Here is a 27529-nt window from a genome sequence, read left to right on the forward strand (position 1 = left end):
GCCCAGGTGTTCCCGCCCCGCCCCCGAGCCACCTCCTCCACCTCGTAGCCTCCCGCCGGGGCAAGGCAAACCGGGCATCTAGTGGAGAGCTTCTCAACTCGGGCCCTAGGGCACTCTTCCCACGTGGAACCCCGCGGGCCTTTCGGAGCCCCGAGGGCGGGAGGCAGCGAAGCGGAGGCCGGCAGGGCCGGTGGGAGATGGAGCGGAGGTGCGTCCGCCAGAAGACCCCTGGAGGAAAGCAGCCCGGGGAGGGGGCGGCGGTGGGGTCCCCGGGGAGGGACCGTAGGATGCTGGAGAGCCGGGCGGAGCCGGGCGCCTCGGGAATACTGACCTGCCTCGAGGCCCCCAGGACGCGCCTGAGGCTCCGTTCCACGCCGGCAGGTCCAGAGCCTCCACGCCAGGAGGCATGGTGCGGCCCCCGTGAGTCAGGAGCAGGAGGCCGAGGGTGGGACGGGTGCACCTGCCTCGGCCCCGAGGAACCCTCCCGAGGCCCCCGCCTTCTGGTCTCGGGTGATGCTGGGAGATGCGGCCGGCCGGCCCCGCGTCCCGCCTGTCTGCCGTGAGCTCGGGCTGGGGAGAAACGCCGTCCAAAGGGAACCGAGTGATGGAGCTCCACACTGCCCCCGGGCGGCGGGGGCGCGCACTCCCTGCCCTCCGAGGCTGCCTGCCTTTCTGGGCTCCGGTTTTCTACACCATTCCGCGCACTACTCTAGTCATTTCTATTTTGATACTTTCGGGACTCGGTGCCAAGCCGGATGCTGGGCACTATGGACACCGGGATAAGAAAGAGACGGCCCTCTGCTCTAGGACTTTGCACCATCGGCAAGTTCATCGGGTAAATTCATTCGTTAGACCGTGTTTGTATTCTTAAGTACACGATCACACGGCGCAAGGGCCACGTCCCGGAGATATTAAGCGCTACGAAGGCACGAGGAAAAGAGAAACAAATCGCCTTTCGCTCTCATGAGGAAGCTGGAGCGGACCCTCGGCGCAGGGAGTGCGCGTCCGCGTGGCCCTGGGCGGGACAGAGGGATCGCACAGACGTGCAGGACCCGAGCCCGAGCCTGCGGCTGCCGCCGCTCTTCCCTCCCAGGGCACAAAGGAAAGGACACCGGCCTGCTGGACACCGGGCATGAATCTTGGAAATGAGGTTCTCGGGCACGTGCTCAAATGTCATGCTCAGCTGCGGGTAATGTTGACTTGGCAGTTTGGACCCTGCCCACAGCCTCGTTTCCGGGGAGTCCTATTCCTTCTTTCCCAGTGGTAGCAGCAGCAGCAAAGTCCTGAGTTCAGGCGATTTGGATCGGCAAGTGCTTAAAAGGTTTCTGGGGTTAGCTATAGTAGAATATTCTGCCAGGTAATTATATTAAAATGCGCCTGCAGGTAGACATAATTGGACAGAATGAGATAAATAGATATACATAACTGATCCTCTTCTGAAAGTCACTTTTAAGGCAAAAGTGCCTATTTTAGAGTTCTTTTCACCAAAGGTGCCCACTGGTGCAGACAGGCTTGGAAAATCCCGTTTGCGTAATACTGGTCCTATAGGTGGGCGCAAGGGTAGTTTGGTTAGGTTCCTTTTTGGAAGAGGAGAGGAAATGGTACAGCGTGGTTTTTGTGGGGAGGATGTGGACTCCATGAAAAAGACAGACTGTGGCTTGATTGGAAAATGTTGGAGGAAGCATATGGAAAGTAAGACATACTGTGTTTATATATATATATTGTGTAAATATGTATACATATTACATATCCTGTATATAGTATATGTATATGCACAGTTTTTATGCTAAGGAATTTTCAAGGCTTTTTAATTGAAAGAAAATTTACCTATTAATCTCAAAACGCTAGGACTCCACTAAGAACAACAATTCCTTTAGAGAGGGACTGTAAACTGGGATAACTTCTTTTTATATCAGCCGACTTCTCATTACAGGTGTTTTCTAAAACTTCATATTCCTACTAAATAACTTATGATTGGGTATTTAAAAAGAAAATTCGTTGTTAGTAGTGCATTTTTTTTTTTTAAGACTTTACTTATTTGACAGAGAGATCACAAGTAGGCAGAGGGGGGGGAGCAGATTCCCTGCTGAGCAGAGAGCCTGATGTGGGGCTGGACCCCTGGACCCTTAGACCATGACCTGAGCCAAAGGCAGAGGCTTAGCCAACCCACGCACCCCTAACAGTGCATTTATTATGGACATTCACCATGTGCAAGGGCTGTGTGCTTCAAGGGACCAGAGTAACCCTGAGCACCCACCGGTTATGAAGCTTGATTTACATGTTATCTCACAGAACACTCAGCACTCTGTGTCCTATCCTCTCCTTTTGAAATGAGGAAAATGGGTTCCGAGAGGCTTAAGTTACTGCCCTGAGGTCACCCACACAATTTGCAGTAGATCCAAGGTTTCTATTCAGGACTTTGAGTTTCCAAAGCCTTTATTCTCACCACACTGCCACACTGATGGAGACATAATTAACAGTTACTGCCCTTGAATGGCTTTCCTGATCTGGAGAAGTTTCCTTAGTCTCACCAAGTGGAGAAGAGATACATGGACCTAAATACCTGTAATTGGTGATAGATACAGTATTGATAGGTATAAAGGTATTGTTTTTAATTTTTATAAAGGTATTATTTTTTAAAAAACAGGAAGTGAATCCTTATCAAACACTGTAGAGGGAGAAATAGTTGCAGTGGGGAACTCCAAGTATCTCAAATTTCAATGTGCAAATAAAACACCAGGGGATCCAGAGACCTAGATTTTCCATTTTTTTAAAGGCCATAAGTCCTGGAAGAATAGCTTATACTCATTGTAAAACCTCACATTTCAACACCTGGAGTCATTATTATGATTGTCATTATGTTAAATAGTAAGACTTCAGTATCTCAAGGTAATATGCATTTAACCCATAAAACAAAATTAAAAATTAACAAATTGGTTTCCATTACAAAAATAAAAGGTGCTTTGAGAAAACCTTTATTGTACATCATTGAATTCATTTCTATCTGAATAAATAGCACACAAAACAAAGATGCATACTGGAAAAATCCCCAAAATTTCAATCAGCAGTATACAAGGAGTGGAGACTTTGCTTCTGTGTCTTTTTAAGGCAGACATCTCCTACTTATTTTTACGTTTTCAGGATGTTTTTCAAAATATATTTAATGTGAGTTTTAGAACCTCTCCCCCTGAAACTGCATTTCCTGACACTGAAACACTCCCTTCCATGAGACCTAACGTGCCCGTGAAGGGCACAGTACATCACAGAGTTTGTGCAAGTCCACACAAGCAGTAAATTAATCTTTGCAGGATGGATAAAGTGTGCACTTTATAGAGGATACTCTTTCAACTCTGTACTTTAACACCGAAGGAGAAAAAACTTATACATGAATACTAAGAAAACCTCATCCTTTCCAGAACTAAAAGCAGCATCACATAACAGTTGTCCTTCAGAACCAAATTTTAGACTGTTTGCTGGTGACAGTTGTCTCTTTATTACTCTGTCCTTTAAGACAAGATTTTGAAATACAATGATTACTGATATACAGCAACCATATCCCCTCTCTCTCAGGGGTGAACCTCAAGAGAGTGGTCAAGACCAGGGTGAGTGAGTTATGTGAACTCCGACCAGGCATTGTTCTCCACTCATGATACAATCAACCAAGTCAGAGGAGCTGGAAGTAAGGGGTTAAGAGCTAAAGAGGGGATGGAGACTACATTTTAAAGCTATGGCAAAATAAACAAGAAATAACAAGAACCCAACATCTTCTCTCATCAAAGTTAGTTTAAAAAAAAACCACACACAAACCCAACACAAAGCTGCAAAAGACATTAAATATTTCTTTTAAAAATATAAATAGTTCTTGATGAATTACAAGTTTGCTCAAAGTAATAGTCTTTAAACCTATGACACTTGATCTTAAAATATCCATACAGTTTCCCAACTCAGCTACACATTATATTTCCCTCCAGGGCACAGATTAGCCTGATAGCTACTTTTTACAACAGCAGAATATAGATACTGGAGTGTCATCTTCTAATCTGTATTTTCCAGAATTCGGTAGATCTTTGCATTCTGATATAAATGTACGAAGTTCAGTCTCTGGAAATCCATCTTGTTGGTAATGCTACACAGAAGAATTAGGAAAAAAAAAAAACCTCTCATCAATAAGTCCCTTGAAAACAGCTATATTCCAAATTCAAAATGGATCATTTGGCAAGGGAGGGGGATCTTTCTAGAGGAATAGTTCAGTCACTTCCAAGTATTTTCAAGTAGATAAAGCCTCTAGAGCCATTCTTAAGTCTAGCTAAGGAAAAGTGAGTCTAGAACTCTGCAGTGTCCTCATAGGCTCTTTTGTGGGTCTGGTTCAACACAAAATGGGCATGTTGAGTCTGAGTGGTCTTTTCAGAGAGATTTCAACCTATACACTCTTTTGGAGTCTCTCTTCCAGACAGACAGGTTTGTTTAAGGGCCCTGTATTAACCTCAGTTTGGGGTCTAAGGTCTCTAGAACATGCCCTGACCAGAGAAGATCAGCCATCACTTGCCCACCTGACAGGTGCTCTGAGCTCATGGAAAGAGGTAAGCATCTAAACTGTGAGTCTCAGACTTGTGTCATCAAGAGTTGTCAACTCATATTACTACTCTTTGAGACCTGGGATATCACCCTTAAATAGCATATAGTTCTCTGCATGCAAAGCTAAAGACAGTGAATTTTTAGAGCACAGGGGGAGGGATTTGGACAGGTACAACTATACTCTTTCCCAGTGTTCTTGGTGACTCTTCCCAGTGCTCTTGCTTGGACACATCTGCCAAGCAAGTATTGAGGACACTCAGTTCTTGAAATCTGATTCAGTAAAAATGAAGTCGTGACCCTGGCTTCATTAGCAAGGTACGTATAATTATCAACTCATAGCCCATTGACTCCTGCTAATCTTTGCTCTATCCGTGGGACCATTTGTATGACATCATCTTTCATTACCCTTCTCATACCCAAAAGAAAGTCCCCAAGTGGAATGCCTATGACAGTGGTATATTGTTAGAAATTTAAATGTACATGAATATTTACCCTGCCTTTCCATATTTCAAAGGGCTCAAACTTATTTTTAAAATATCCCATGTGAGTGACAATATAAATAACAGCTTTTCACATCATATTTCTGATATGTATAAAGCATACATGGCTAGTACTTGATATACTAATCCCTTCATTCTTCCGGAGACTGGCCTCTAGGATAGTCCCAGGCAGGGCTTTGCAAAGAGTATGGGTTCAGTCGCAGCACATTCTAAACTAAGAGGTCATTTTTTCTTTATGAAAATTGGATTTTAAAACTTCCCCATAAAATTTTGAAAGGTCATATGTTTTGCTCACTTAAAACCTACTAAATTTTAGAAGTATTTTTTTAAGGTGGTTTTTTTGTTTGTTTGTTTCTTTGTTTTTAAGTAATCTCTCTATACCCACCATGGGCTTGAACTCATGACCCTGAGATCAAGAGTCACATGCTTTCTGACTTTCAGCCAGGCACCCCTGATCTTTATAATTCTAATAAAAGTTTAGAAAGTTTGTGTGAAAAAGCTTGCTTGGAGACAAAACTTTGAACATTCTACAAATTCTAATTCTTCCTTTCTGTGTCTCAGTATCTAAAATTGAAGTCTTTTTTTTTTTTCTACCCTGAAAAAATTGACATTCTATCCAATCTCCTCTCTCTTAGGTACCATATTTTATTGCCATTCTACACGTTCTGGAAATGTTGCTACTTACCACTCTTAATGAACCTACCTTAATTGTTTCATATGTATCAGTGATCAGTGCAATGAAAAGACTTAAAATCATATATATAAAGAGGCTGATGAATGAGTAGAGGTAAATTCTGCTAAACAGCCAGACCAAGTAACTTTTTTGTTGCATTTTTGCAAACGTGGCAAACATATCATCTCCATTTATCAGAGAGAAAAGGCACTCAGAGACCATGTTGAGAGAACGGAACTGGAAAAAGAAAAGAGAAAGTTTACTTTACTCCACATTCCTTCCCAGTGAAGATTTTGTTCATGACAGCATATTAAAAATAATAGGACCAGATATCCCAAGTTACCTCTGCAAACAATGTACTTAATTTAACGAAACTACAAGCATTTGCTGTGTTATCTCTACAGCCTGTATAACGCCTACTATTTCCCTGGGAACAAGCAGCTCTTTCTTGATGCTCCCCTTAATGGGATAGCCTGAACTGAAGCAGAAGGGGCCAGCCGGCACTCTTGGTGCTTTTCGGAGTCAAGTCTTACCATCCGCTTTACCTACATAGAAAGAGATCCTAGAAACACTTCAATAGAGATACCCAAGTCCTAACCATGCGTGCTTATACTCCTCATTTTAAAGCTCACTCCACTTAGGTTCATGGCCTTATAATCCAGTTTATAACTCTGGTAACAAAATTTTCAAATATTTATTCAACTTTCTCTCTATACTATCTTTTTAATAAAGTCACATTTCCAAAAATCTTGCCTAAATAGCTTACTCTAATATATATTGATGAATCCAATGGACTAATCTTGACCTCATAGGTGGGGGGAAAAAAAAGATGTAATTATCTGATACATTCCACAAAAGAAGGTGAAGTAGTTGAGTGAATTAATTATTCTCTCCAGCTGGTCACACCATCCCATTTTATAAACATGGTGCTAGATATACTCTACCTTCAACATTTTCAGGCTGATATCACAAAATGGAAGAGGCTTATTTTAAAAGGGTAATGACCCTGTGGCACTATTTTAGGAATTAACAGAAACAGGAAAAAAGTTGTTCATCGGTACCTTATCATGGTATGGCCCCAGCACAATCCATCCGCAGAAGCAGTAGCCTAAGTAGATCATAGCGGCGCAGCAACAGAACCTGATGACATTGGGCAGCGCTGCCTGCAGGGTCAGAATGAGGAGCTGGGAAAGGAAGAGAGGCCGTTAGAATCTACTCGCCCCTCAGCCAAGGAAAGACAGCAATACCAGCAGCACAGAGATCCACGGAATCCTTACATTGTACTTCTGAAAGAAGCCGAGGTATCGGATGACTCCAAGCCACACGAGCATGGTGGAAGTCCCAAGAAGTATGCTACAGACATCATAACTTGTTAGACTCTAAAGAGTGAGGGGGTAGAAAAGTAGATTATTCATTGGGGCCAGAAAATATTTTTTGGGTTGATGTGACTCAGGCCCTGTTCTAGGTGCTAAGAACAAAGAAATGAACCAAGAGACAAAATTTCCTTCCCTTGTGAAGCTTGCGTTCTAGTGTGTGGAGGGGAGAGAGAACAGAAATACATTGACAAAACCCTCAGTACATTAGCTGATGGTAGTGCTGGGGAGAAAATTCAGGGGAGGGTAGAGAGAATGGCTATCTGGGTTGCATTTTCAATGGGGTGATTAGGAAGGTCTCCCTGAAAAGGTGGTATGTGAACAAAAAGACTGTGTAGGCAGTGTGGGAGCAAGCTAAGGAAAAAACTAAGAAAGGAGTGTTCTAGGCACAGAGAATAGCAGGGGCAAAGGCCCCACAGCAGGAGGGTGCCAGGCAAGACAACTAGTTAGCCAGAGGGAGGGAGCCATGGGGGAGAGTACAGAGTCATAGAGCTAAGGAGGCAGGTAGTTTAGGGCCTTGTGGGTGATTTAACAACTTTGCATTTTGATCTGATAGGCTGGGGGTGAGGGGCATTGAGAGCTCTGAACAGGAGTGATATGATCCCCTTTGGGTTGCTGTTGTTAAGAACAGACTGTCAGGGGCGCCTGGGTGGCTCGGTGGGTTAAGACTCTGCCTTGAGCTCAGGTCAAGATCCCAGAGTCCTGGGATGGAACCCTGCCGCAGGCTCTCTGCTCAGCAGGGAGCCTGCTTCTCCCCCTCTCTCTACTTGTGATCTCTCTCTCTCTGTCAAATAAATAAAATCTTTAAAAAAAAAAAAAAAAAAAAAAAAAGAACAGACTATCAGAAGAGTGAGGCTATTGCAATAATACAGGCGAGAGCTGATGGTGGCTGGGACCAGGCTGGTCATGGTGGAGGTGATAAGACAGTTTCTGAAGACAGATGGATAAGGAGTTCCTCTTGGTTTAGATGGAGGGCAGAGGGGATTAGTGAAAGAGAAGAGTCAAGGCTGCATCCGTGGCTTTGGTCTCCAACAACTGAGAAGAGTTGGCATTAACTGAAGTCAGAAAGGAGAAGCGGGTTTGGACTGTGGAGGTGGAGATTTGGGGAGCTTTGTTTTAGGTATGTTAAATTTGAGAGGCCAAGTAGACATCCAAATGAAAACGCGAAATCAATAGTTGGATATCTGAGACTAGAGTTCAGACAAGAATTCCAAGCTGGAGATCACGATTTGGAAATCACTGGCAGAGAGCTTCTATTCAAAGCCATGGCACAGGAGGAGATCACCAAGACAGTGGCAGAAAAGAGCACATGTTCAAGCACTGCACTTCAGGCAGTGGCCCTTTAGTCAGTTAGAGATGGAAGGATCTAGCAAAGGGAGTCAGAAGACCAGCCTGTGATTTAGGGTGGAAACCAGGCAAGTGATAGCCTAGTGAAAAAGTACACTAACAAAGAGGGAGCCCTCGCAGTGTTAAAATCTGCCGATAGGTCATCATGAGGTTCCCACATGATTCTGATGCAGAGGCTTGTGTATCACCTTTGGACAGCTCTGCCCAAGAGATTTCCTGATGAGATCTAAGAACCTTACTGCTATGGATTTTAAGTCTCTTCGATTCAACGTTTGAAAGAAATAATTTACTCTGCAAATGTTCACATTCTGGAAAAATGTGAGTGCCAATCTGATACTAATGATGGCATAAGTAGGAAAAAAAAATTACCTTAGCTTGAATTTCCATTTTCAGAATTGATCCAATAATTGTCAATATGTCACTAATAATAATCATAATGTACCATCCGTTGACAAATTCCATTCGATCAGAAACAGAAACTTCCTTCTTATAATGGAGGAGGAAGAAATTGACAAATTCCTTTAGGGAAAAGATGGGAAGCACCATGAATTTCTCCATCAGTCAGTGTCCGCAGCATTTCTAGAAAGCAGCCAGCCTTACCTGCTGAAGCTGAAGTCCTCTAACCACAGATCGAAGGCACAGGATTAGTGAGGCCAGGCAGATCAGGATAACCAAGGCATCGAAGATCATCATATAGTGAGTGTTCTTCTGAACTGGAAGGAAAGAGCGGGCCCTGCTTATGCAATGGGACATTAGTATGGTGAGAGCTACTTCTTTCGTTCTTCTTTTCATTCTTAGCCTCATGTATTTGAACTGCTGCATTGCATACCACAGGATAGATGTATTAGATTTATAAGGACACTCCTATTGTACATATCCCCACATCTTCTCCACCGTTGGAAATTAATAACTTTATTTTTGCCAATCAAAAGAGCCAATCTTATTCCCAATGATTTGAAATGCCATCTCTATCAGCTGCCAAATTACTGTATGTATTTGAGAACCATCTCTTACCCTTTTGATGTTTTTGTATATTTTAATGCCTAAGGCAAACCCCTCTTATCACTCTTTTCTAGAATTTGTGTTGGCTACTCTTGCTTGTTTATTTTTCCACACGTTCTTTAGAATCAGATTGTTAAATTCCAACAAAAATCCTACTGGTAATTTTTTTTTTGGGGGGGGATCATGCTAAATTTATAAATTAATTTAGGGATAATTGGCATATACATAATGTAAAATCGCTTATCCAAAAAAATATGATGTGCCTCTCCACCGACTCAGTTCTTTCTGCATCCATCAGAAGCATTTTCAAACTCTATCTGAACCCTTTCAGCTGCTTTTTAAAATAATTTAGATAATTTAGACATTCTTTCTGCCAAGACAACAGAGTGAAAAGGCCCTGGTTAAGTGTTCTTCATGTGAGTATTTCAAGAAATTTTCCAAGTCCTTCTTTTAAAAATTATTATAGCCATCAATAACAGATCTTTAATTATCAGCCTATGGTCTTTGGTACTTAATGCAGTTAGCCTTCCTGACATCCTATTAAAATATACTATCTGGATGTAAAATACTTATTAAGATCCCACTGTGTCTCAGGTGTTTCTCTAGATGCTGAGGATACAAGTGGTGACCAAGAGAGGCCCCCCGACTTGTGGAATTTCCACTAACTGCAGCGCCGCACGTAGGGAAGCACACAAGTAAATGAACGGAAGGCTCCCAGCCAGGAGGGAGTGGTATGGAGAAAATAGGCATAATACTACCTTGTGTTGCTGTGCCACACACAGTCCTAAGCACTTTATGTGTATTAAGTCATATTATCCTCAGCCCAACCCCAACCAGGGGTACGTGGTTATCCTCACTTGATAGGTGAGAAAATGCAGCACGAAGAGGTCAGAGAAACTTGCCCAAGGTGACATAGCCAGTACATGGCTGAGTCAGGATTCAGACCTCGGCAGTCTGTCTCCAGCATCCGTCACTCTGTATGAGTGGTTCTGGGGATCCCTTGGGAATTGTTAGAAATGCACACTCTCTAGGCCTGCCCTAGACCCACTGCATCAGAAACTGCATTTTCACAAGCTCGCTCAGATGGCACTGAAGTTGAGAATCACTGCCTAAATGAGAGGCTGGTGTGGGGGGAATGGGGCGAAGAGGCTCGTTTATCTGGCATAGCAATGGGCAGCAGGTGTCAGGCGAGACCTGAGTGCTAAGACAGAGCCACCCACGCAGAGAGTCTGGAGAATGGCAAGTACAAAGTCATGTCCAGCATGAGTGCAGCTGGGTGAAGGGAGGTGAGCAGAGGTCTCAGCCCTCATATGCTCTGCCTCACAGCCTGTCTTTATTTGACAAGGTAGACTGTTCCCCACTGATAAAAAGACAAACACTTAAGACTATAGTTCTATAGTTGAAAGTTCTATAATGAAGCATCCCATTAATACTGGCCAAGGAGCATCTAACTGTTACCAAAATGTCTGCATCTACTTTAGGAAAATTTAAAAACTAAGAAACAAACTTTTGAGAGAAAGTCTCCATGCCAACATACTTTCATATGCTCTCATTTTCTCTATTCCAAAGTTTGTGGAGAAGTATTGTAGGGTTTACGTATGACAAGACAGGCTTGTGTTTCAAATAAATAATTTTGTATTGAAATAAAATTTGTGATTCACGAGCCTCAAATATGTGAAGTTACCGCATAATGAAAAGAATTCTGGAATGAAGAAATTTCATTTATCCTCACTATCTCATTATCACTTCTGATATTTGTGGATCAACTAGTAGGAGGCCCTAAGGCAATGATTTTCCAAGTATTGCATGATTAAGGGTGATCTGCACGTTCCTAGGCCCCACCCCAGACCTATCGACTGCCTTGCAGGGATCTGGGGAAACTACATCTAAGCGGGACCTGGGGTGATTCTTCTGCTCACCAGAATCCAAGAACCCCTGACCTAATCCAGCGCAACATACTAAAGGGGCTAAAAAAATGACAGATCAATTTTTTTCCAGTCAATTTCCCCCAAATTTCCAATCGTACTTAGTCTATACTTGAATTCATGTCCATATTTCCAAAAATGTACCCTTTCCTCATTCCTAAGTATAAAAATATTAGTGCAGGATGCTTCAGGGTCCAATCCTACCTGACCCTCCCTGGCTGTATGACCAGAGGCCCCAAGATTCACTTTTAAGCCTTAGTTTCTTCATTTGTGTAAATAGGGGTGCTGCCTATCTCAAGGATATTTTAAAAATATTAAAATGTAGGTGGAAGTCCTTATGCAGTAAGCACTCAATAAATATTAGTTTGGGCATATGTGACTTTTTTTCCTGCGGGGTCCTGTGCATGTTTTTGATAAAAACATATAGGGGGTCAGCAAAAGTCATTTCAATTACTAATAAGTTACTCATTGCCTGGAACACCAGACACCCACAATGAGCTGATCTATTTGCAGAGAGTTAGGAACTTGGGAATGATCTGATTCTTTCATTTGATGCTCCACATATCCCAGTAATTTAATAACTTATTTTATTTAATAACCATTTTTGAAAACTAGTAAAATTCACCACTTACTTGATCCAGATACATGCCAGTCTTTACATTCTCTGATGGAAATGTCATTATCTAAACTTATCTTAATTCTTCCACTATGGGCCTTATTGTCAAATGTTATCTGTGAAGAATAGGAAAAGGGTCAAAAACATACCTACAGTTCTTGAAACCAAGATGTCTCTATGCATTAATTAGGAGGCATATCTTTCAAGGTAACAGGATATCCACCCAGATTCTCATCCCAGACTCTCATCCTCGAGTTGATGCTAACTCTTTTCAACTTTGGGAAGTGCCCTTTACTTGTCTGTGAAATGAGAAAGTTGGACAAGATCTTCTGTCAAGACCTTTTAGTCTCTAAAACCCTGTATTTCTAGGATGGTATTCCAGCCCTGGACACCTTTTAAAGCAAGAGATCTCTCTCCTTCCCACTCTGAGTACCTCCAGATGCCCTCTTGATAAGGGCAAGAGCAGGTACAAATGTGCTTTCCCTCAGCTCAGGAGCTCGGCTGGGGACAGTTAGTGCTGCTGTACTTCTTACGAACACTGATCTCAGGCTTACAACATTTCAGGGGAAGCTTCCCTGATTTTTATTCTGGGCCTAGACTTCTTAGCTGCTCTAGTACCGTATGTACCAGCAAGGATGGGGTGACAAGGAGTTAACAGCCATGTTTTGCTTCAAGGATCACCATTTCAGACACCAGGCACCAAGCAGGACAAAGCCACCAGAACACCTTCCATGGTCCTACTGCCTCCCTTCTAGCTCTCTCCACCTTGCTCAAGCAGAGACAGGGAAAGCAAGGAAATCAGTTGTGGTTTTGTTTGGTTTGTTTTTAGTGCCTTCTCTCTTAAGTTCTAAAGAAAAAACATTCTTTCAAAAACCTGCCCTTTAAGGGTGCCTCTTTAGGGGTGGCTCCATCAGTTAAGTATCTGCCTTCAGCTCAAGTCATGATCCCAGGGTCCTGGGACTGAGTCCCGCCTCCTCAGCAGGGAGCCTGCTTGTCCCTCTGGCTCTGCCTGCCACTCTCCCTGCTTGCAGGCGCTCTCTCTCAAATGAATAAATAAAGTCGTTATATAAAGAATTAAAAATGAAGGTGGAATACTTTTTTAAGCATATAAAAACCTTTTAGCTGACCTGCACTATAAAAAATGTCAAAGGAAGCCCTTCAGACGGAAGGAAGACGATCCCAGATGGAAGCCTGGATCTACACTAAAGAATGAAGCATGTTAGAAATGCTTACCTCATGGGCCAATATACTTTTTTTTCTTATTATTTAAATTGTTTAAAATATAATTATTTAAACAAAAACTACTAACCATGCATTGTATAGTTTGTAAAACATCTGGAAATAAACTGTGTGACAACAACAACATAAAATCCAAGATAGGAGACACAGAAATAGATTGTTATAGGATTCCTGTGCTCTATAGGCAGTGGCATAATATCACTTGAGGCAGATGGTAATAATTTAAATATGTGTACTGGAAACCCTAAGATAATACAATAAAAAGTTATAGCTAACAAACCAACACAGGAGCTAAGCTAGGACCCCAAAAATACTCAATCCAGGCAGAAAGAGAGAGAAACTATATTAATAACCACATGTCATTTAAATGGTCTACGCACGCCACTTAAAAGTTACATATTATGAGGCTGGGTAAGAAAGCAAGACTTAACTCTATACTGCCTAATAAGAAACCAACTTTAAATATTTTTTTAATTTTATTTATTTATTTGACAGAGAGAGAGAGATCACAAGCAGACAGAGAGGCAGGCAGAGAGAGAGGAGGAAGCAGGCTCCCCGCTGAGCGGAGATCCCGACGCGGGGCTTGATCCCAGGACCCTGGGATCATGACCCGAGCCGAAGGCAGAGGCTTAACCCACTGAGCCACCCAGGCGCCCCAAGAAACCAACTTTAAACATGAGATACAAGCAGGTTAATATCAAAAGGATGGAAAAAGATATACCATCCTAACACTAATTAGAAGAAAGCTGGAGTGGTTATATTAACATCAAACAAAGTAGGTTTTAGAGAAAAAAATATTACTGGGGTGAAAAGTACCATTTCATAATGAAGTAAAAGTTCCTCAAATGAACGCAAGAATCCTAGATGTTTGTACACCTAATAAAAAAAACTTCAAAGTACATGATGCAAGAATATATTAACTTACTATGAATGAATGTTAATGCACCACTTTTACATTATAAATCCAAATTAGAGGCACACACAGGCAGTTTTCATAAATAGCTGTCACATAAATCAAATAACTGCTATAAACCAGATGCCGAGGAAGGCCTTTAAATATCTTGTACATATGAAGTATGATAGAGCAGATGTTTTGACAACAACTTTGTTAGGTAGGTGATCATTAATTCTCTTTTACAAATGAGAAAACTGGAACTGAAACCAATTAAGTAATTTGCCTAAAGTTACAAGATACTACCTGGTAAGCTGGAATTAAAATCTAGGCTTGCCTCATTCCAAAACCCCTGCATTTTCAATCAGGCATATACGGGCCCAGCTTCTGTTTACTTATAACCATAGGGTGGCACTAATTACATTTATTATTAAACCACCCTATAGGGCATCATTTGCACTATAGTTCTGCGAGACACACTACTAAATTTACAAGGTACAGACATAGCTTGGGTCAAATCAGCAATGACAGGAAAAATAGAGCATCCACATGCGGCTAACAGTCCAAGTTACTCTCGCCACTGTATCGAGTCACGGGAAAGGGTCTACATTTTATACATGTTTCATTCTGCACATATTGATATCACCTACTATGTTCTTTGAGGGATGCAAAGATTAATAAACTGATTCCTGCCTTCAAGGAGCTTTCAGTCTAGCAGAATTGACGATAAAAGCCTAGAAAATCCTAAAACCAAAGAGAAGGTGGATGAGTCCATACAAAATATAAAAACAAAACCAAAAATAAAACCCTGGAGTTCAGAGCACAGACTGGGTTCCTAACTGGAACATCGCAGAGAGGGTCTGGGAAGATGGTGTCGGTTGAGCTGAGCCCTGAGGATTATAGAACTTCTGAAAAGTGCCATTTCTTAGTCTGAGAGTGGGGCAGGTGGTGGTAAGGGAGAGAAGGGAGAAGAGACAAAACTGTGGATAATCACTCAATTTTTTAAAAATCAAGTAATATTGAAAATCCATGACTTAGTATTAGGATCAAAATTTGTAGCTTAATACAAAAATAGTCTTATAGTATTAGTGCCCTTTCCTGTTAAATGATATGCATAATTATTAATTACACTCTATTCTGATCTTTGGAACTTCGACCTCTGAAGACTTGATTTCTCATAGCCAATTAGTTGAATATCATGGACAGGGCTCTGGTGTTAAGTAACAGCAATCTGGACTGTGTGAAGGCAAGTTGTATCAAATGCTGTTCCACCTAGGCCCCCATGCAGCATTGGATTGCTAACCTTGAGCCTCATAGGGTAAGGAGCTCACAGGGGAGGCATCTTGTGCTCTCTAGAGAGCGTTCAGAGCTCCATTTGTAACTGGAATAAAGAGAACAGAGATGTGTCAGGGTGGGCTGAACGGGGAGGAACCAGAGCATCCAGAGGCAGCCTAAGGAAGGCCCTGTGAGCAATAACACAAAGGCTGCACACATCTACACTGAAGAGCATCAGCAGCCAAACCCTTGGCAATGACCATAAGCAGACAGCCACAGACTGGTAAGAGCCAACTAGAGAGGACCTACAAGCCTCTGCCGCCTTTGTATTGAACACCTCCCCTGTGCCAGGCACTGGTCTGAGCACTAGAGACCCTGCACTGAACCAGGCAAGGTCTCTGCCCTCACAGGACTAACACTGAGGTACAGAGGACAGATAATTAAGAAGTAAACAAGTTATCATAACAAAGCAGAGCCAGCTATGCCAATGCTTCCCCTAGGCACAGGCAAATGGAAACATCCTGTATAGCTGATCATGCTTTAATACGGGTAGGTGAAACATGTAACTAAATCAAACATATTTCCCTTAGCCTGGGACCAAATTCAGCCCAGCCCACACTTACAGTCAGAGAAAAGTCATAACAGTCAGGGAGCTCATGATGACGAATGGTCTGCAAATTAATGGCCTTCAGTTTAAACTGCAGCTCCACTGTTAGGAGTCTAGGGAACAGAGGAGGCTTTAGTGCAGTGAAAACATACACACAGAGACACACAAAGTACACGCCCATCTGCTTCCTCACCTATGAAAGTCCAGAGTTAAGTTGAGTTTATTTTCTTCCAGTGTTCCCATGTGAAAAGGTTCATCTGGCTCTACAAAGAAACATTCTGCCATAGAAAGGGAAAAGAAAAAACCCAAAACACATTATGTTTATTGCCTAAAATAAATAAGTGAACGGTGTCTTGAAAGGATAATACATTTAAGACTAGATATTCAGATCTACTGCTCTTCTGAATTAAGATTTAAAAGCTAAACATCTATATTACTTGGTTACAATGAGTCATTTGTTTTTAAGGCACAAATGGCTACATTTCTGGAGCGGGTGAAGGGTAGGAGACCTGAACTCTGTCTCATCAGTCTTCTATAGAATGCTATCTTCCTTCCTGCCTTTGTGAGCCTAAACTTTGAGTCCCTTCTCCCTTTTTTGTATCCTAAGCATAAGTGTGAAGTGCTTGCAGTACCTAAGATAAAATTTTCTAAATTTAAAGGATCTATTTTTTAATTCTATTTTATTTTAAAATTAAAAAAAAAAAAAAGGAAGACAGCATTTGAAAAGATTCCACTAATCTGTATTGTAATCCTTTTACTATCCGTCTCCAAAAAACGTCCCAGTGACTATAGTTAAAAGTATCTGGATACTTAATTTTTAACTCAAAGATTTAAGTTAAGGTTTAAGTACACATTGTAAATAGAACTTTGCTAATAAGAATAAGCCACTCAAGGGCACCTGGGTGGCTTAGTTGGTTCAGTGACTGACTCTTGATTTCATCTCAGATCTTGATCTCAGCGTTGTGAGTTCAGGCCCTGCACTGGGCTCCACTCTGGGCATGAAGACTACTTAAAAAAATAAATAAAAATAAAAATATAATAATAATAATAATAATAAGAAGAAGAAGAAGAAGAAGAAGAAGAAGAAGAAGAAGTGCAAGGTCTGGTGTTAGAACCATTCTAACTCCTGGTTCTGGTTCTTCCCTGAATCCACCATCAAAGATACTAAGTAGAGAAGTGCAGTTGAGGGGAGGGAGTTTTATATGCATGATGAATTTGCAAGTACAACATTTTGTAAGGATAATGTAAGTTTATGTAACTGGCTTATCCAGCACAAGAGGAACTGGCATATAGAGGTTAACAATGTCATAGGGCTCAGAGCACAGAGAGCCTCGGTCAAAGTTCAGCACTGCTTCTTACTAGCTCCATCTGGATCATATCACTTAACTCTCTGAGCCATACTTTAGTCTTCTATAAAGTGAGGATAGCAATATATCTTCCCTTATTGGTTTGTTCTTGCTATTTTTGAAAAATCATGAGTTACAGTGAAGGGCTTGGGACAGTACCTGACACATAATAATTCCTACATAGTTTCTTACTGTGACCTAAGAGCACAGATCAAATGGCATTTTTAGAGATGAAATTACTGATTTTAAGGATAAATCAAGGAGTTTTTAAAAAAGGAAGCTCTAGGGGCACCTGGGTGGCTCAGTGGGTTAAAGCCCCAGGGTCCTGGGATCAAGCCCCGCATTGGGCTCTCTGCTCAGCGAGGAGCCTGCTTCCCTCTCTTTCTCTGCCTGCCTCTCTGCCTACTTGTGATCTCTGTCTGTGAAATAAGTAAATAAAATCTTAAAAAAAAAAAAAAAAAAAAAAAAGGAAGCTCTAGTTTTTTGAAGAACCTCACCAGTTTCAATTTCTGGATCAATGTCAAAGGTATCATTTCCAGGACAGATGTTTCCTTGCCTGTAGAAGCGCTGACAGATTGCCATGGCAGATTGCTCCGTACCCTTCTTCTCGTAAGCGTGATTCCCAACCGAGGTATTGCGGAGCTGCAAGTACTTCATCCGAAAAGAGAAACAGAAAATGGGAACACCAGCCAGACAGAAATGAAGCCATGGTTCCCTGCCCACCCTGCCTGTGAAATGGGAGGTTCCAACTTGCTCTCTGGGCAGAGATATTCACGTTCACGTTCACACTGATATGCAGAGCACAGGACCTGCTACTGGGCGCCAGGACAGCAGCCAGCAGAAAGCATTCCCACATTAGAGTTCTGGGCTGCAGTCTCATTTCTGTGAGTGCAAACACGTCACAAATTTTCTGAGCTTCCAGTTCCTTGTCTACAAAATGAAAGACTTATACCGCATCAACTCTGCCATCTTTCCTTCTTTAAAGATCTATATTCAGGAATTGATTTTTGCATTCAGTGTGAATACAAACTTTATGTCTGAACCATTTCCTATAAGGTCAGAGTTCTTCTTTGCCCCTGTAGTATAGAAGGGGGATACAACTGTTCCAAGCTAACTTGAAAACTTAAAAAAAAAAAAATGTTTCATCTTTATCATTGCAAGAATACAGTTAATCACTTTCACAGCAATATTCCCTCATCCTAGGGAGTCCTATAAATAAAATAACATAATTTTACAAATGAGGATCTTATGGGACTATTGGGATAATCATCAACTTAAACCCTGCACGGACCTCTGTAAAAGAAAATAAAGTGCTTCAGAGCTTACCGTGAGCAATGCTGTTCAGCACAATTAGCAATACAAAGATAGTGCTATGGTATCCATCTCTTGGGATTAATGATTTAGTGCGATGGACACAGAGATAGATAATTCTACCAAACAATGCATGTGAAACATGCTAAGTTAAATTAAATAAATCTTTTATAATCTGAGCCTATGGCACGGATGCTGAACTGGGCCTTGTCCAGGCCGCCAAGAGCATCATTTTACCAGATCTGATACACGGTTCTCAGCTCTCATTTAACTTAGCCTGCCCATGGTGTCTGATGCAGCTGAGTGCTTTCCCTTGCACAGGATATGTCCTTTACTTGACTTCTGAGACATGGGCTCCTCACCTCAGTCTCCTTTGCTGAATCCTGCTCTTACCAACCTCTACATCTCTGAGTAACCTTGGATTCAACCCTCGACTTCTTCAGCTGCATTCCCTCCATAAGTGATCTCAACCAGTACCAATGTTGAAACACAATCTGTACGCCGATACCTCCTAAATTTATAGCTCCTGACCTTTCCACTGAATTCCACACCTGGGGAGCAATCTGCCTGCCTGACACCTCTCCCTAGTGTTTAAGAGGTATCTCAAACACAAACGTGCAAACAGAAAAACCAGCTCCTTCCACAAAAATGCCCTTCTCAGTCAGTGACTCCATAAGCCACGCAGCCTCACAGGCCAAAACTTAGAGATGACCCTTTAGCCTCTTTCTCTCACACTCTACTTGTGGTCCGTCAGAAAGTCATACATTACTTTCAAATTATATCCCACAGTCCAGTCTCCATATGGAACTCACAGGAGTAAGTGAATTACTGCATGTAATGCCTTAGGATAGTAATACCCCAAACACAAACCATTCTATGCTCTGTTCATTCCCTCCCTTCTCCCTGAAGGGCTCCGCCCTGAAACGGCTGCCTCCCCACACTCTGGTCTGCCCTGTCACCTGTCATTTGTCAGCGAGGTCTCTCCTGACCACCTCCATTCATTCCAGTCATTCACTCTGCCTGATGCTTCTTCTTCTTTTATTTTTATTTTTAATGTACATTTGTATACTTATGTATACTTATAACCAAGTGACAAATGGTATTCTTATTTACTTAATGCTTATTTCTTCCTTTTAAAATATGACTACCTCAACTTTGTCCATTTGTTCACTGTAGTATCCAGGCAGCAAAAGCAGTATTTGAGGGGCACCACTGTGATTCAGTTGGTTGAGGATCTAACTCTTAATTTCAGCTCAGGTCATGATCTAGGGGTCCTGGAACTAAGCCCTGCTTTAGGTTCCCTGTTTGGTAAAGAGTCTGCTTGTCTCCCTCTCCCTCTGCCCCTCCCCTGCTTACACTTTCTCTCTCCCTCTCTCTCAAATAAATAAATAAACCTTAAAAGAAAAAAAAAACAGTATCTGATACACAACAGATATTAACTATTTGAAGGAATAAATATTAGCCTTTGCTAATACATACTAGCAATTAATGTAATATAATTACATTATTTTACAGTCTCTCACCTACTGAAAGCCCTCCCATGGCTTGCAGTGTCTCTCAGAATAAATTTCAAAGCTTCTTTCCAGGGTCTATAAAGCCCTGAGAGACCAGACCTAACCCAGCCATACTCACCCCCTTCATACTTCCTCAAACATACTGAATGTTTTCTGGCTTCAAGAGTCTTTGTTGTTGTCACTCTCTCAGCCTGAAATATTCTTCCCTAGACTTCAAGTCCTCAGAGAGGCCTTTTTGGACCACGCTGAGGCAACTGTTAATGCTCTCAGGCTATTTAACTTTACTTCACAGAAATCATCACTATCTGAAACCAAATGATTTTGGTTAAACTTATTAAAATCCATCTCCTCCATTAGAATGTAAATTCCACAGGGCAAGGAACTTATCAAGGCCACTGCTCTAATCCCAGCACTTAAAGCAGTGGTAGGCATAAAGTAGGTAGTCAAATATTTGTCAAAATTAAGGTAAAAAATTAAAATGCAATTGTTGGTCTTCATTACTAGAGCTAATCTAGTCACAGTGAGATGCTAAACTGCTGGGATAGGATATGTAATTACAGCACTAAGCTCTCTGTTAGCACTGGGTCTGGGGAAAGGGGCCAGAAAACTATGGTAATAAAAGGAAGCTGTATAAGTTGTTAAGTAGTTTTACGTCCTACATGTAGGGGGCAAATAGGATAGCAGTGGAGATATTTGGCTTTGAGGTTTTTCTTCTCTATTGAAGGAAATAAGTGTATTAAGCCTTGCTAAAGCTATTCTGAGCCAAACTGGTAGTTTTATATTAGAGGTAGGAGGGTGTAAAAGGTAAACTGTCCATTAAATGAAAAGATCTTGAGTGTGGTAAGGTCCCAAAGTAGACCAGTGTGCCTGCAATGGTGTGTGAAGGAAGGTAAAGCTGGAAAGACAGGCAGGGATCATGAGGTAGAGTCATACAAGTATGGGGTCCTATAGCCCTTCTGAGTGCCTACTATTTGTGAAGCAATCCTCACAGGACTTGCCTAAAGATCTGAGCCTCCTGACGAACAGAAACTTGTGTGTCTTGAACTTAGTAGGATCTTGAAACAGAAGATCCAAGGCTCAGGGATGCAGGTAACCTGCTAACATTATGAGAAATGCTCCAGCCAAACTTCCTTACTGTCTTAAGAAGATGTGGAGGTCTGTGTAAGAGCTGGATGGTCAGGAGCAAGTGGAAGGACTATGTCCAACTAAAGGGCAGCCCTGGAGCTTGAGTCAGAGGACTCTGGGACAGGAATGAGGTATGTGGGACTAGGGCCAGAAGGCAGGTGACCTATGGAACTGACCAATGGGGCCCCCAAGTGGTTGTGGCCTCTGCGGGCTTTAATCAGGCTGGGCATCTGTCCTCCCTTGCCTCTGCAGCTTTACCTTGACAGAGGAATCCTTCACACAGACCCATGATTCTGTTTACTAACTTACACAGCTTACTTCCTTCACTGTACATTTCTGGTCAATTTCACAATCCAAGTGTTAACAGAAAGCCTTGGTGCCATAAATACATATGTCATCTTAGCAATTTACTACCTCACTGTGCATAGATTATCTCTAGATAATGAAGAACCATAACTGCACTATCAGAATTTTTACTTTTTTTGGACAGTTAATCAAGGTTACAATAAAATCATTGTCATGTCTGACATAAAGACCTTACTTATTTTTTAAATGAATGTTCAGGTTTCAGTGGCTATATATGCTCTCCAGAGTTAATCTCATTATTTGTTAAGAGCCCCTGAGCCTATAAACTCTGAAGACTTAATGACTACTTACAACCAGGTCCATGGTTAATTTTAAATCTTTGAGTAACTCGTGCCAACCCCTAGCTCTGATTCTTTTAATTAAGTCTTTAAAGTTTCTGTCTCTCTGTTATTAAACAAAAGCTTTTCTCAATTTCTAGCTTCATGGAAGTTTGATGTCGTTTTTTTTTTTTTTTTTTAAATTTTAAAATGGTTTTGTACATATCATCACAGAAATGTACACCCTTCTGCAGTGGAATGTTGGTTTCTGTTATGTACATTGCTAGTAGTTTTCCAGTCTGTTCTTTCTCCCATGTAAGAACACACATACTTGATTTACCTGGTTCACTGCAAAGATGATCTGATGGTATACATCATTTTGTGTGTACACTGCGTACGTGTCATCCATTCGGTCCATATATCCTTTTAAGAAGAGGTGTTTGAATGCTATAGTGTTCTCTTCCTTGAAAGCTACAACCATCTGGTTACTTAGCCCAAAAAAGACCAGCTTAAAAGAAGAAAAGGAAAAAGGGTTGAAAAAGCAATGAAATAAAAGGTCTCCGTTTAACAGTCAACTTAGCAATTCAAGTCTGAATATTAATTAATCCTAAGTTAAGATCTGGACAAAATTCAATAGAAATTAAACTTTTTGTATCTGTGAATTAATTTGGCCTTAAAGATAAAGTGGGCTTCCAGTTTTAAAATGAAAGAAAGTCACTTTGCACATTTTCAAGTATGATCTTACTTATATCATTGCCCCCTCAACACCACTTTCAGGGAAGTCCTCCATTAGGAATTCAGAGAAGCAAGGTCACTCTGGCTAAAGAAATGGGAAGGATGGGATGTCTGGGTGGCTCAGTGGGTTAAGCAGCTGCCTTCCGCTCAGGTCATGATCCCAGCGTCCTGGGATGGAGTCCCACATTGGGCTCCTTGCTTGGCAGGGAGCCTGCTTCTCCCTCTGCCTCTGTCTGCCTGTGCTCACTCTCTTCCTCTCTCTCTCTCTCTGATAAATAAATAAAATTTAAAAAAAAAAAAAAGAAAGAAATGGGAAGGTTTCCTTAAGAAAGAAATAATGATAGAAAACCCCTAAAGTATGCACCTAACTTGGGTGGGGATACTTGAGGAGCACAGCTAAAAGGCTAAGAAGGTAGAGTTGAACTTAGCACTTGGTGGTGGGAGGCTGAGGATCCCAACACAATCCAACTGAAAGAACAGCAAGAAAAAAAAAATGTCAGCTGAAAAATTGGAGGCAGATGGTGCAGGGGCTTAAAAGGCAAGTACAAGATTTTTAAATGAGTTGTGCAGGACACCAAGGTTTTGAAGCAGGTGTACAATGCAATCTAAGAAGTGCCATGGAGTGCCTGGGAGGCTCAGTAGATTAAAACCTCTGCCTTTGGCTCCAGTCATGATCCCAGGGTTCTGGGATCGAGCTCTGCATTGGGCTCTCCGCTCAGCAGGGAGCCTGCTTCCCCCTGCCCCACCCCCCGCCGCCGCACCTCCCACCCCTCCACCTGCCTCTCTGCCTAATTGTGATCTCTGTCTGTCAAATAAATAAAATCTTTAGGAAAAAAAAAAGTAGTGCCTTAAAAAATCTAAACCTCCAATCAAACCACTATAGTTGTCAGTTTGCCAAAACTGTGACAATAAGACCAAAAATAAAAATATCCTTTCAACTGATTTCTAAATTAAAGAATATTAACATAATATAGCCTTACTATTCAGGCAGGACTGACCCCAGAGTTTTACATGAAACTCAGTTATTCATGCACAAAAAGCTGTTTAACTGCACTGCTGTCTTATTAACACAAGCTCTTTCAGTCATGCCTGAGACTTTAGTCCTGGCATCTCTTTCACCTCCTCTTCCCTCCAAAACCGTCTCAATCTCTTGCTGTTTGCTCCTTTTGTTCCTCCCTCCCTCTCTCTCTCTCTCTCTTGCTCCCTCTCTCTCTGTCTTACACACACACACACACACACACACACACACACATGCTGTTAAGTTTAGAACATACATTCCAATTTGGATCTCAGAGTGAAACAGGGTGTATTTTATATGGAAAAGGGAAACGACACTGAGCACCTATGTGCCATACCAGGAGTTTCCTCCATACCAATCCCACAGCACAGCTTCTTAAACACCCATTTTAAAGATGGGTACAAAAAGGCCCAGAGAAGTTAAATAATTTTTTCAAGTCACATCACTGCCAAGTATGTAGTCAAAATCTGAACCCAAGTCTAACAGACTAAATGCAAGCTCTAGCCACCCTATCAAGCTACACAAAGTACAGAGACTGACTGGGGAAAAACCTGAGCATGCAAATCTTTTCTTTTCTCACCTCTCCTTGTGATGTACACCCTGTACCCTACACATACCAGCAACCGCCAGCTAACTGGACTTCTGTTTCTGAAGAGCCTCTGTAAGCCAATTGTCCTCTTTAAATTGCAAGAAGAAAACAGCTTGATATTTACATCTGATGAAGCTGATGACTGAAAAGCCTCCAGAGAATTCCTAAGGACCAATTACCAATGAGTACCCCCCCTCCACGCGACGGCACTGAGCTGGGTCCCAAGGATACAATGCAGAAACAATGGTCCCTGCCCTCAAGGGTGTACCCATGTCAGACAGAAACTCCCTGTAACTCAGAAACTGCACCAGGCCTTGGGAAAGGGGACATTTAGCAGGGTGCCTATCATCGGAGACATCTTTCATTTGAGCTGCAGACATAAAATCTCCAAATGAACAGAAAGTCCACCTTCTTTCTCCTGAAAAGAGGGAGGCTGTCACATAGTCACCCTGTTTTGCTCAGGTACAATGTCTTTATGTCATATTTGCTTGGTTGCTCTAATACAGATGAAGGAAACATCACAATTAAGAAAAACCCTTGGGGAAAACTGGGTGGCTCATGTGGTTGAGCAACAAACTCTTGGTCTCACCTCAGGTCATGACCTCAGGGTTGTGGGATTGAGCCCTCTGTCGGGCTTCATGCTTGGCAGTGAGTCTGCTTGAGATTCTCTCTCTCTTTCTCTTCTACTCTTCCTTTACTCACACACACACACTCTCTATTAACACTATCACACACTCTCTCAAATTAAAAAATGAATCGAAAAAAAGAAGAAGAAAATAAAAGAAAAATCTTCAGATGGGGTGCCTGGCTGACTCAGCCGAAGAGCATATGACTCTCTCGATCTCAGAGTTTTAAGTTCAAGTCCCACATTGGGTGTAGAGATTACTTAAAAATCAAATCTTAAAAAACAAAACAAAACAAAAAACCCCTCAGTTCCTTTTAGGAATGTACCTAAATGCCTTTTATATGCTTATTACTAAAAGGCTTAACATCTTAAACCATTGGTCACTTTTCCTCTTGACCACCCTAGGAAACAGAGGATAGTTAGATGAGATCCCTAAAAAATGTGGGAGTAATTAAGAACACGGGTCTTAGAGTAAAATCTGAGTTAATTTTCGGCTCCACTCTTATAGTTTCCTGACTATGACATATTTTTTTTTACATTACTAAACCTCAATATTCTCATCTTTGAAATGGGGATAATTACTCTCACCAGTAGGAAAATATATCTTCACAAGAACAAATCATAATCAGTATATATAAAGAATTACAAAATACGGTTTCCCCCAAAAATGTCCACAGAAGTCAAGGAAATGAGATTCAAATTCTCTTAAAATGAAATCACATATTTCACTACCCATGCCACTCTTTTTTAGTGAACTCCACTTTTTTCCCCTGTAGCGTTGTGAGAATCCAAGCACTTGCCTTAACAGAGAACCTTTGAAGTTTCTGAAGAGAGAGAAATTCCCAGGAATCTAGGAAGGAAAAGAATCCTCTGGTTGGGTAACAGCTAGTTTTCACAGCTGATTTAGAAACCTTCAGCTTCTCTATTACAGACCAAATATTAAAATTTTCTTTTCCTAAAAACTGATTCTATTATGTGACTAAAATTGTAATTTAATAAGAGATGAGAAGAGGGGAAAAAAGTAAGGGGGAAAAAAAGACCTAAAGGCTTCATTCACAAATATTAAAGAGAAAGGTTTAAGATTGTGTGTTTCCTTATTTATTGTTCTCCCTTATACATACAGTTCAAAGATAGAAAAAACCCACTGTCCTTACTCCTCTGCTACTAAAAGAGGGCTCTTTAAACGCATGATTTGAGATGCTTACCTGTATAGTCACCACTGCAATTTTTAGAATTTGTATGGCAAGCTTCCATGGTTTTCTGCCCCGAGCCCAGAACTTCTCACAAGGATTCATGAAAAAAAATTTGAGTTTTCGCCTCATCTGGTCTTCTAACAGAAGCTCCTCAGAGGGTGATGTGTGCTGGTTAAAAGTGCAACGATTTTCCTCTTCAGGAGAGCTGCAGCTACTTATAACAACCACAGGACTTGCCATCTCTGGGGAGAGGGGAAAAAAAGACTGTTTCCATCCTGTAACTAAAGGCACAAATCTATATTCTTTGTGATAGTTGGAGAGTTGAGGAAGCCCAAACAAAAGATCTGGTTTCAAATAAGCACCATTGTTCTAAACTGCACTTCAGGTGTAGAATGTGACATGTCATGTTTCTTTTTGAATCAAGGAGAATGTGACATATCATTTTTCTTTTTGTTTTAGTTACTAAGGAAATTTTCACCCAATTAAAAGTTACTGAATTCTTGGGCTGCTTCTATTAGTAAAGGGTTATATGTACATATATGCAGTAATGTATACACTCTCTGCCTCATTCAGTAACAGATATAATTAGAACAGGATGACCTGAAAGCTTATGCAAGGGTTTTAGAGGGTAGGTGGACCCTGGAATTATATGCAAAATCTTATATACATGAAAATATGACCATTTTTCCTGCAGTGATACTTAAAGTTTCATCAGCTTATCAAAATAAGTTTAAAACCACTGACTTAAAGGTAGTGAAGTGTAGTGTAATGTGAACTAAGGCCATGTTTGGTGCCTAACCCTGGTTCTACAACTTGACACCTCTGTAGCCCTAGGCAAGTCAAGTCTGAGCCTGTCTTTTCTTCTGCAAAATGGTAATAACAATACCTATCCTCCTATAGGTTCTGAACACTTAAAAATGCAAAGAAAGCCCTGGCATAGGGTCCAAAACTGAGCAAGCAGCCTCACTCTCCCTACAGCCCCAGTAGCCAGGGGAGTTTCCTAAACAGGCAACAGGATTCTCAAGGGTCTGTGGAGGCTCAGGAAACTTACTGTTCAACAAAGGGGAACGCAGAAGCTCAATATAAGCCCAAATCCCAATGAGCTACATCACTTGTATTTGATTTTTACTGGAGGCCTTACATTTATGTAGTACATTTTGCTTTTCAGAGTATATCATATCTATTATTTCTTTTGTCTCTTTGGAAAGGATTGGGTTAGTTTTATTATCTTTGTAGCAACTTTTCCAAAATGACAAAGATGTCACTCCAGAAGTGGGGATTAACTTGGATTTTCACTCAGATTAATTAATATTATGGAAACCTGTTCAAAATAAAATACCCCAAATCACCTGGGAGAGTGGGGTGCATCCAGGTAGACTAGAAAGGCTGGTTCTGTAGTGATATTTTTTTACGGTGACTTCTACTC

General features: G+C 41.5%; 1 protein-coding gene and 1 long non-coding RNA gene across 3 annotated transcripts in view; one reads left to right on the forward strand and one right to left on the reverse strand.

The window, feature by feature from the left end:
* Positions 1–18410, forward strand: LOC131809113 (uncharacterized). Its single transcript, XR_009345059.1, has 3 exons — positions 1–208; positions 382–835; positions 17897–18410. It is a non-coding gene; the product is annotated as an uncharacterized LOC131809113 (long non-coding RNA).
* Positions 2955–27529, reverse strand: part of MCOLN3 (mucolipin TRP cation channel 3) — a 26977-nt gene continuing 2402 nt past the window's right edge. For both annotated transcript variants that reach the window (XM_059135702.1, XM_059135701.1), the window contains exons 2-13: positions 26116–26345; positions 22284–22451; positions 17868–18021; positions 16218–16302; positions 16041–16137; positions 12028–12127; positions 9069–9181; positions 8838–8987; positions 7026–7127; positions 6810–6932; positions 5779–5985; positions 2955–4126 (exon numbers count right to left, since the gene is read on the reverse strand). In XM_059135702.1, coding sequence (XP_058991685.1) covers positions 3992–4126; positions 5779–5985; positions 6810–6932; positions 7026–7127; positions 8838–8987; positions 9069–9181; positions 12028–12127; positions 16041–16137; positions 16218–16302; positions 17868–18021; positions 22284–22451; positions 26116–26343 — 1662 coding nt within the window. In that variant the 5' untranslated portion in view covers positions 26344–26345 and the 3' untranslated portion in view covers positions 2955–3991. The remainder of the gene's footprint in view (positions 4127–5778; positions 5986–6809; positions 6933–7025; positions 7128–8837; positions 8988–9068; positions 9182–12027; positions 12128–16040; positions 16138–16217; positions 16303–17867; positions 18022–22283; positions 22452–26115; positions 26346–27529) is intronic.

The sequence above is a fragment of the Mustela lutreola genome, chromosome 10, assembly GCF_030435805.1.
Source record: "Mustela lutreola isolate mMusLut2 chromosome 10, mMusLut2.pri, whole genome shotgun sequence".
NCBI classification, from domain to species: Eukaryota; Metazoa; Chordata; class Mammalia; order Carnivora; family Mustelidae; genus Mustela; species Mustela lutreola.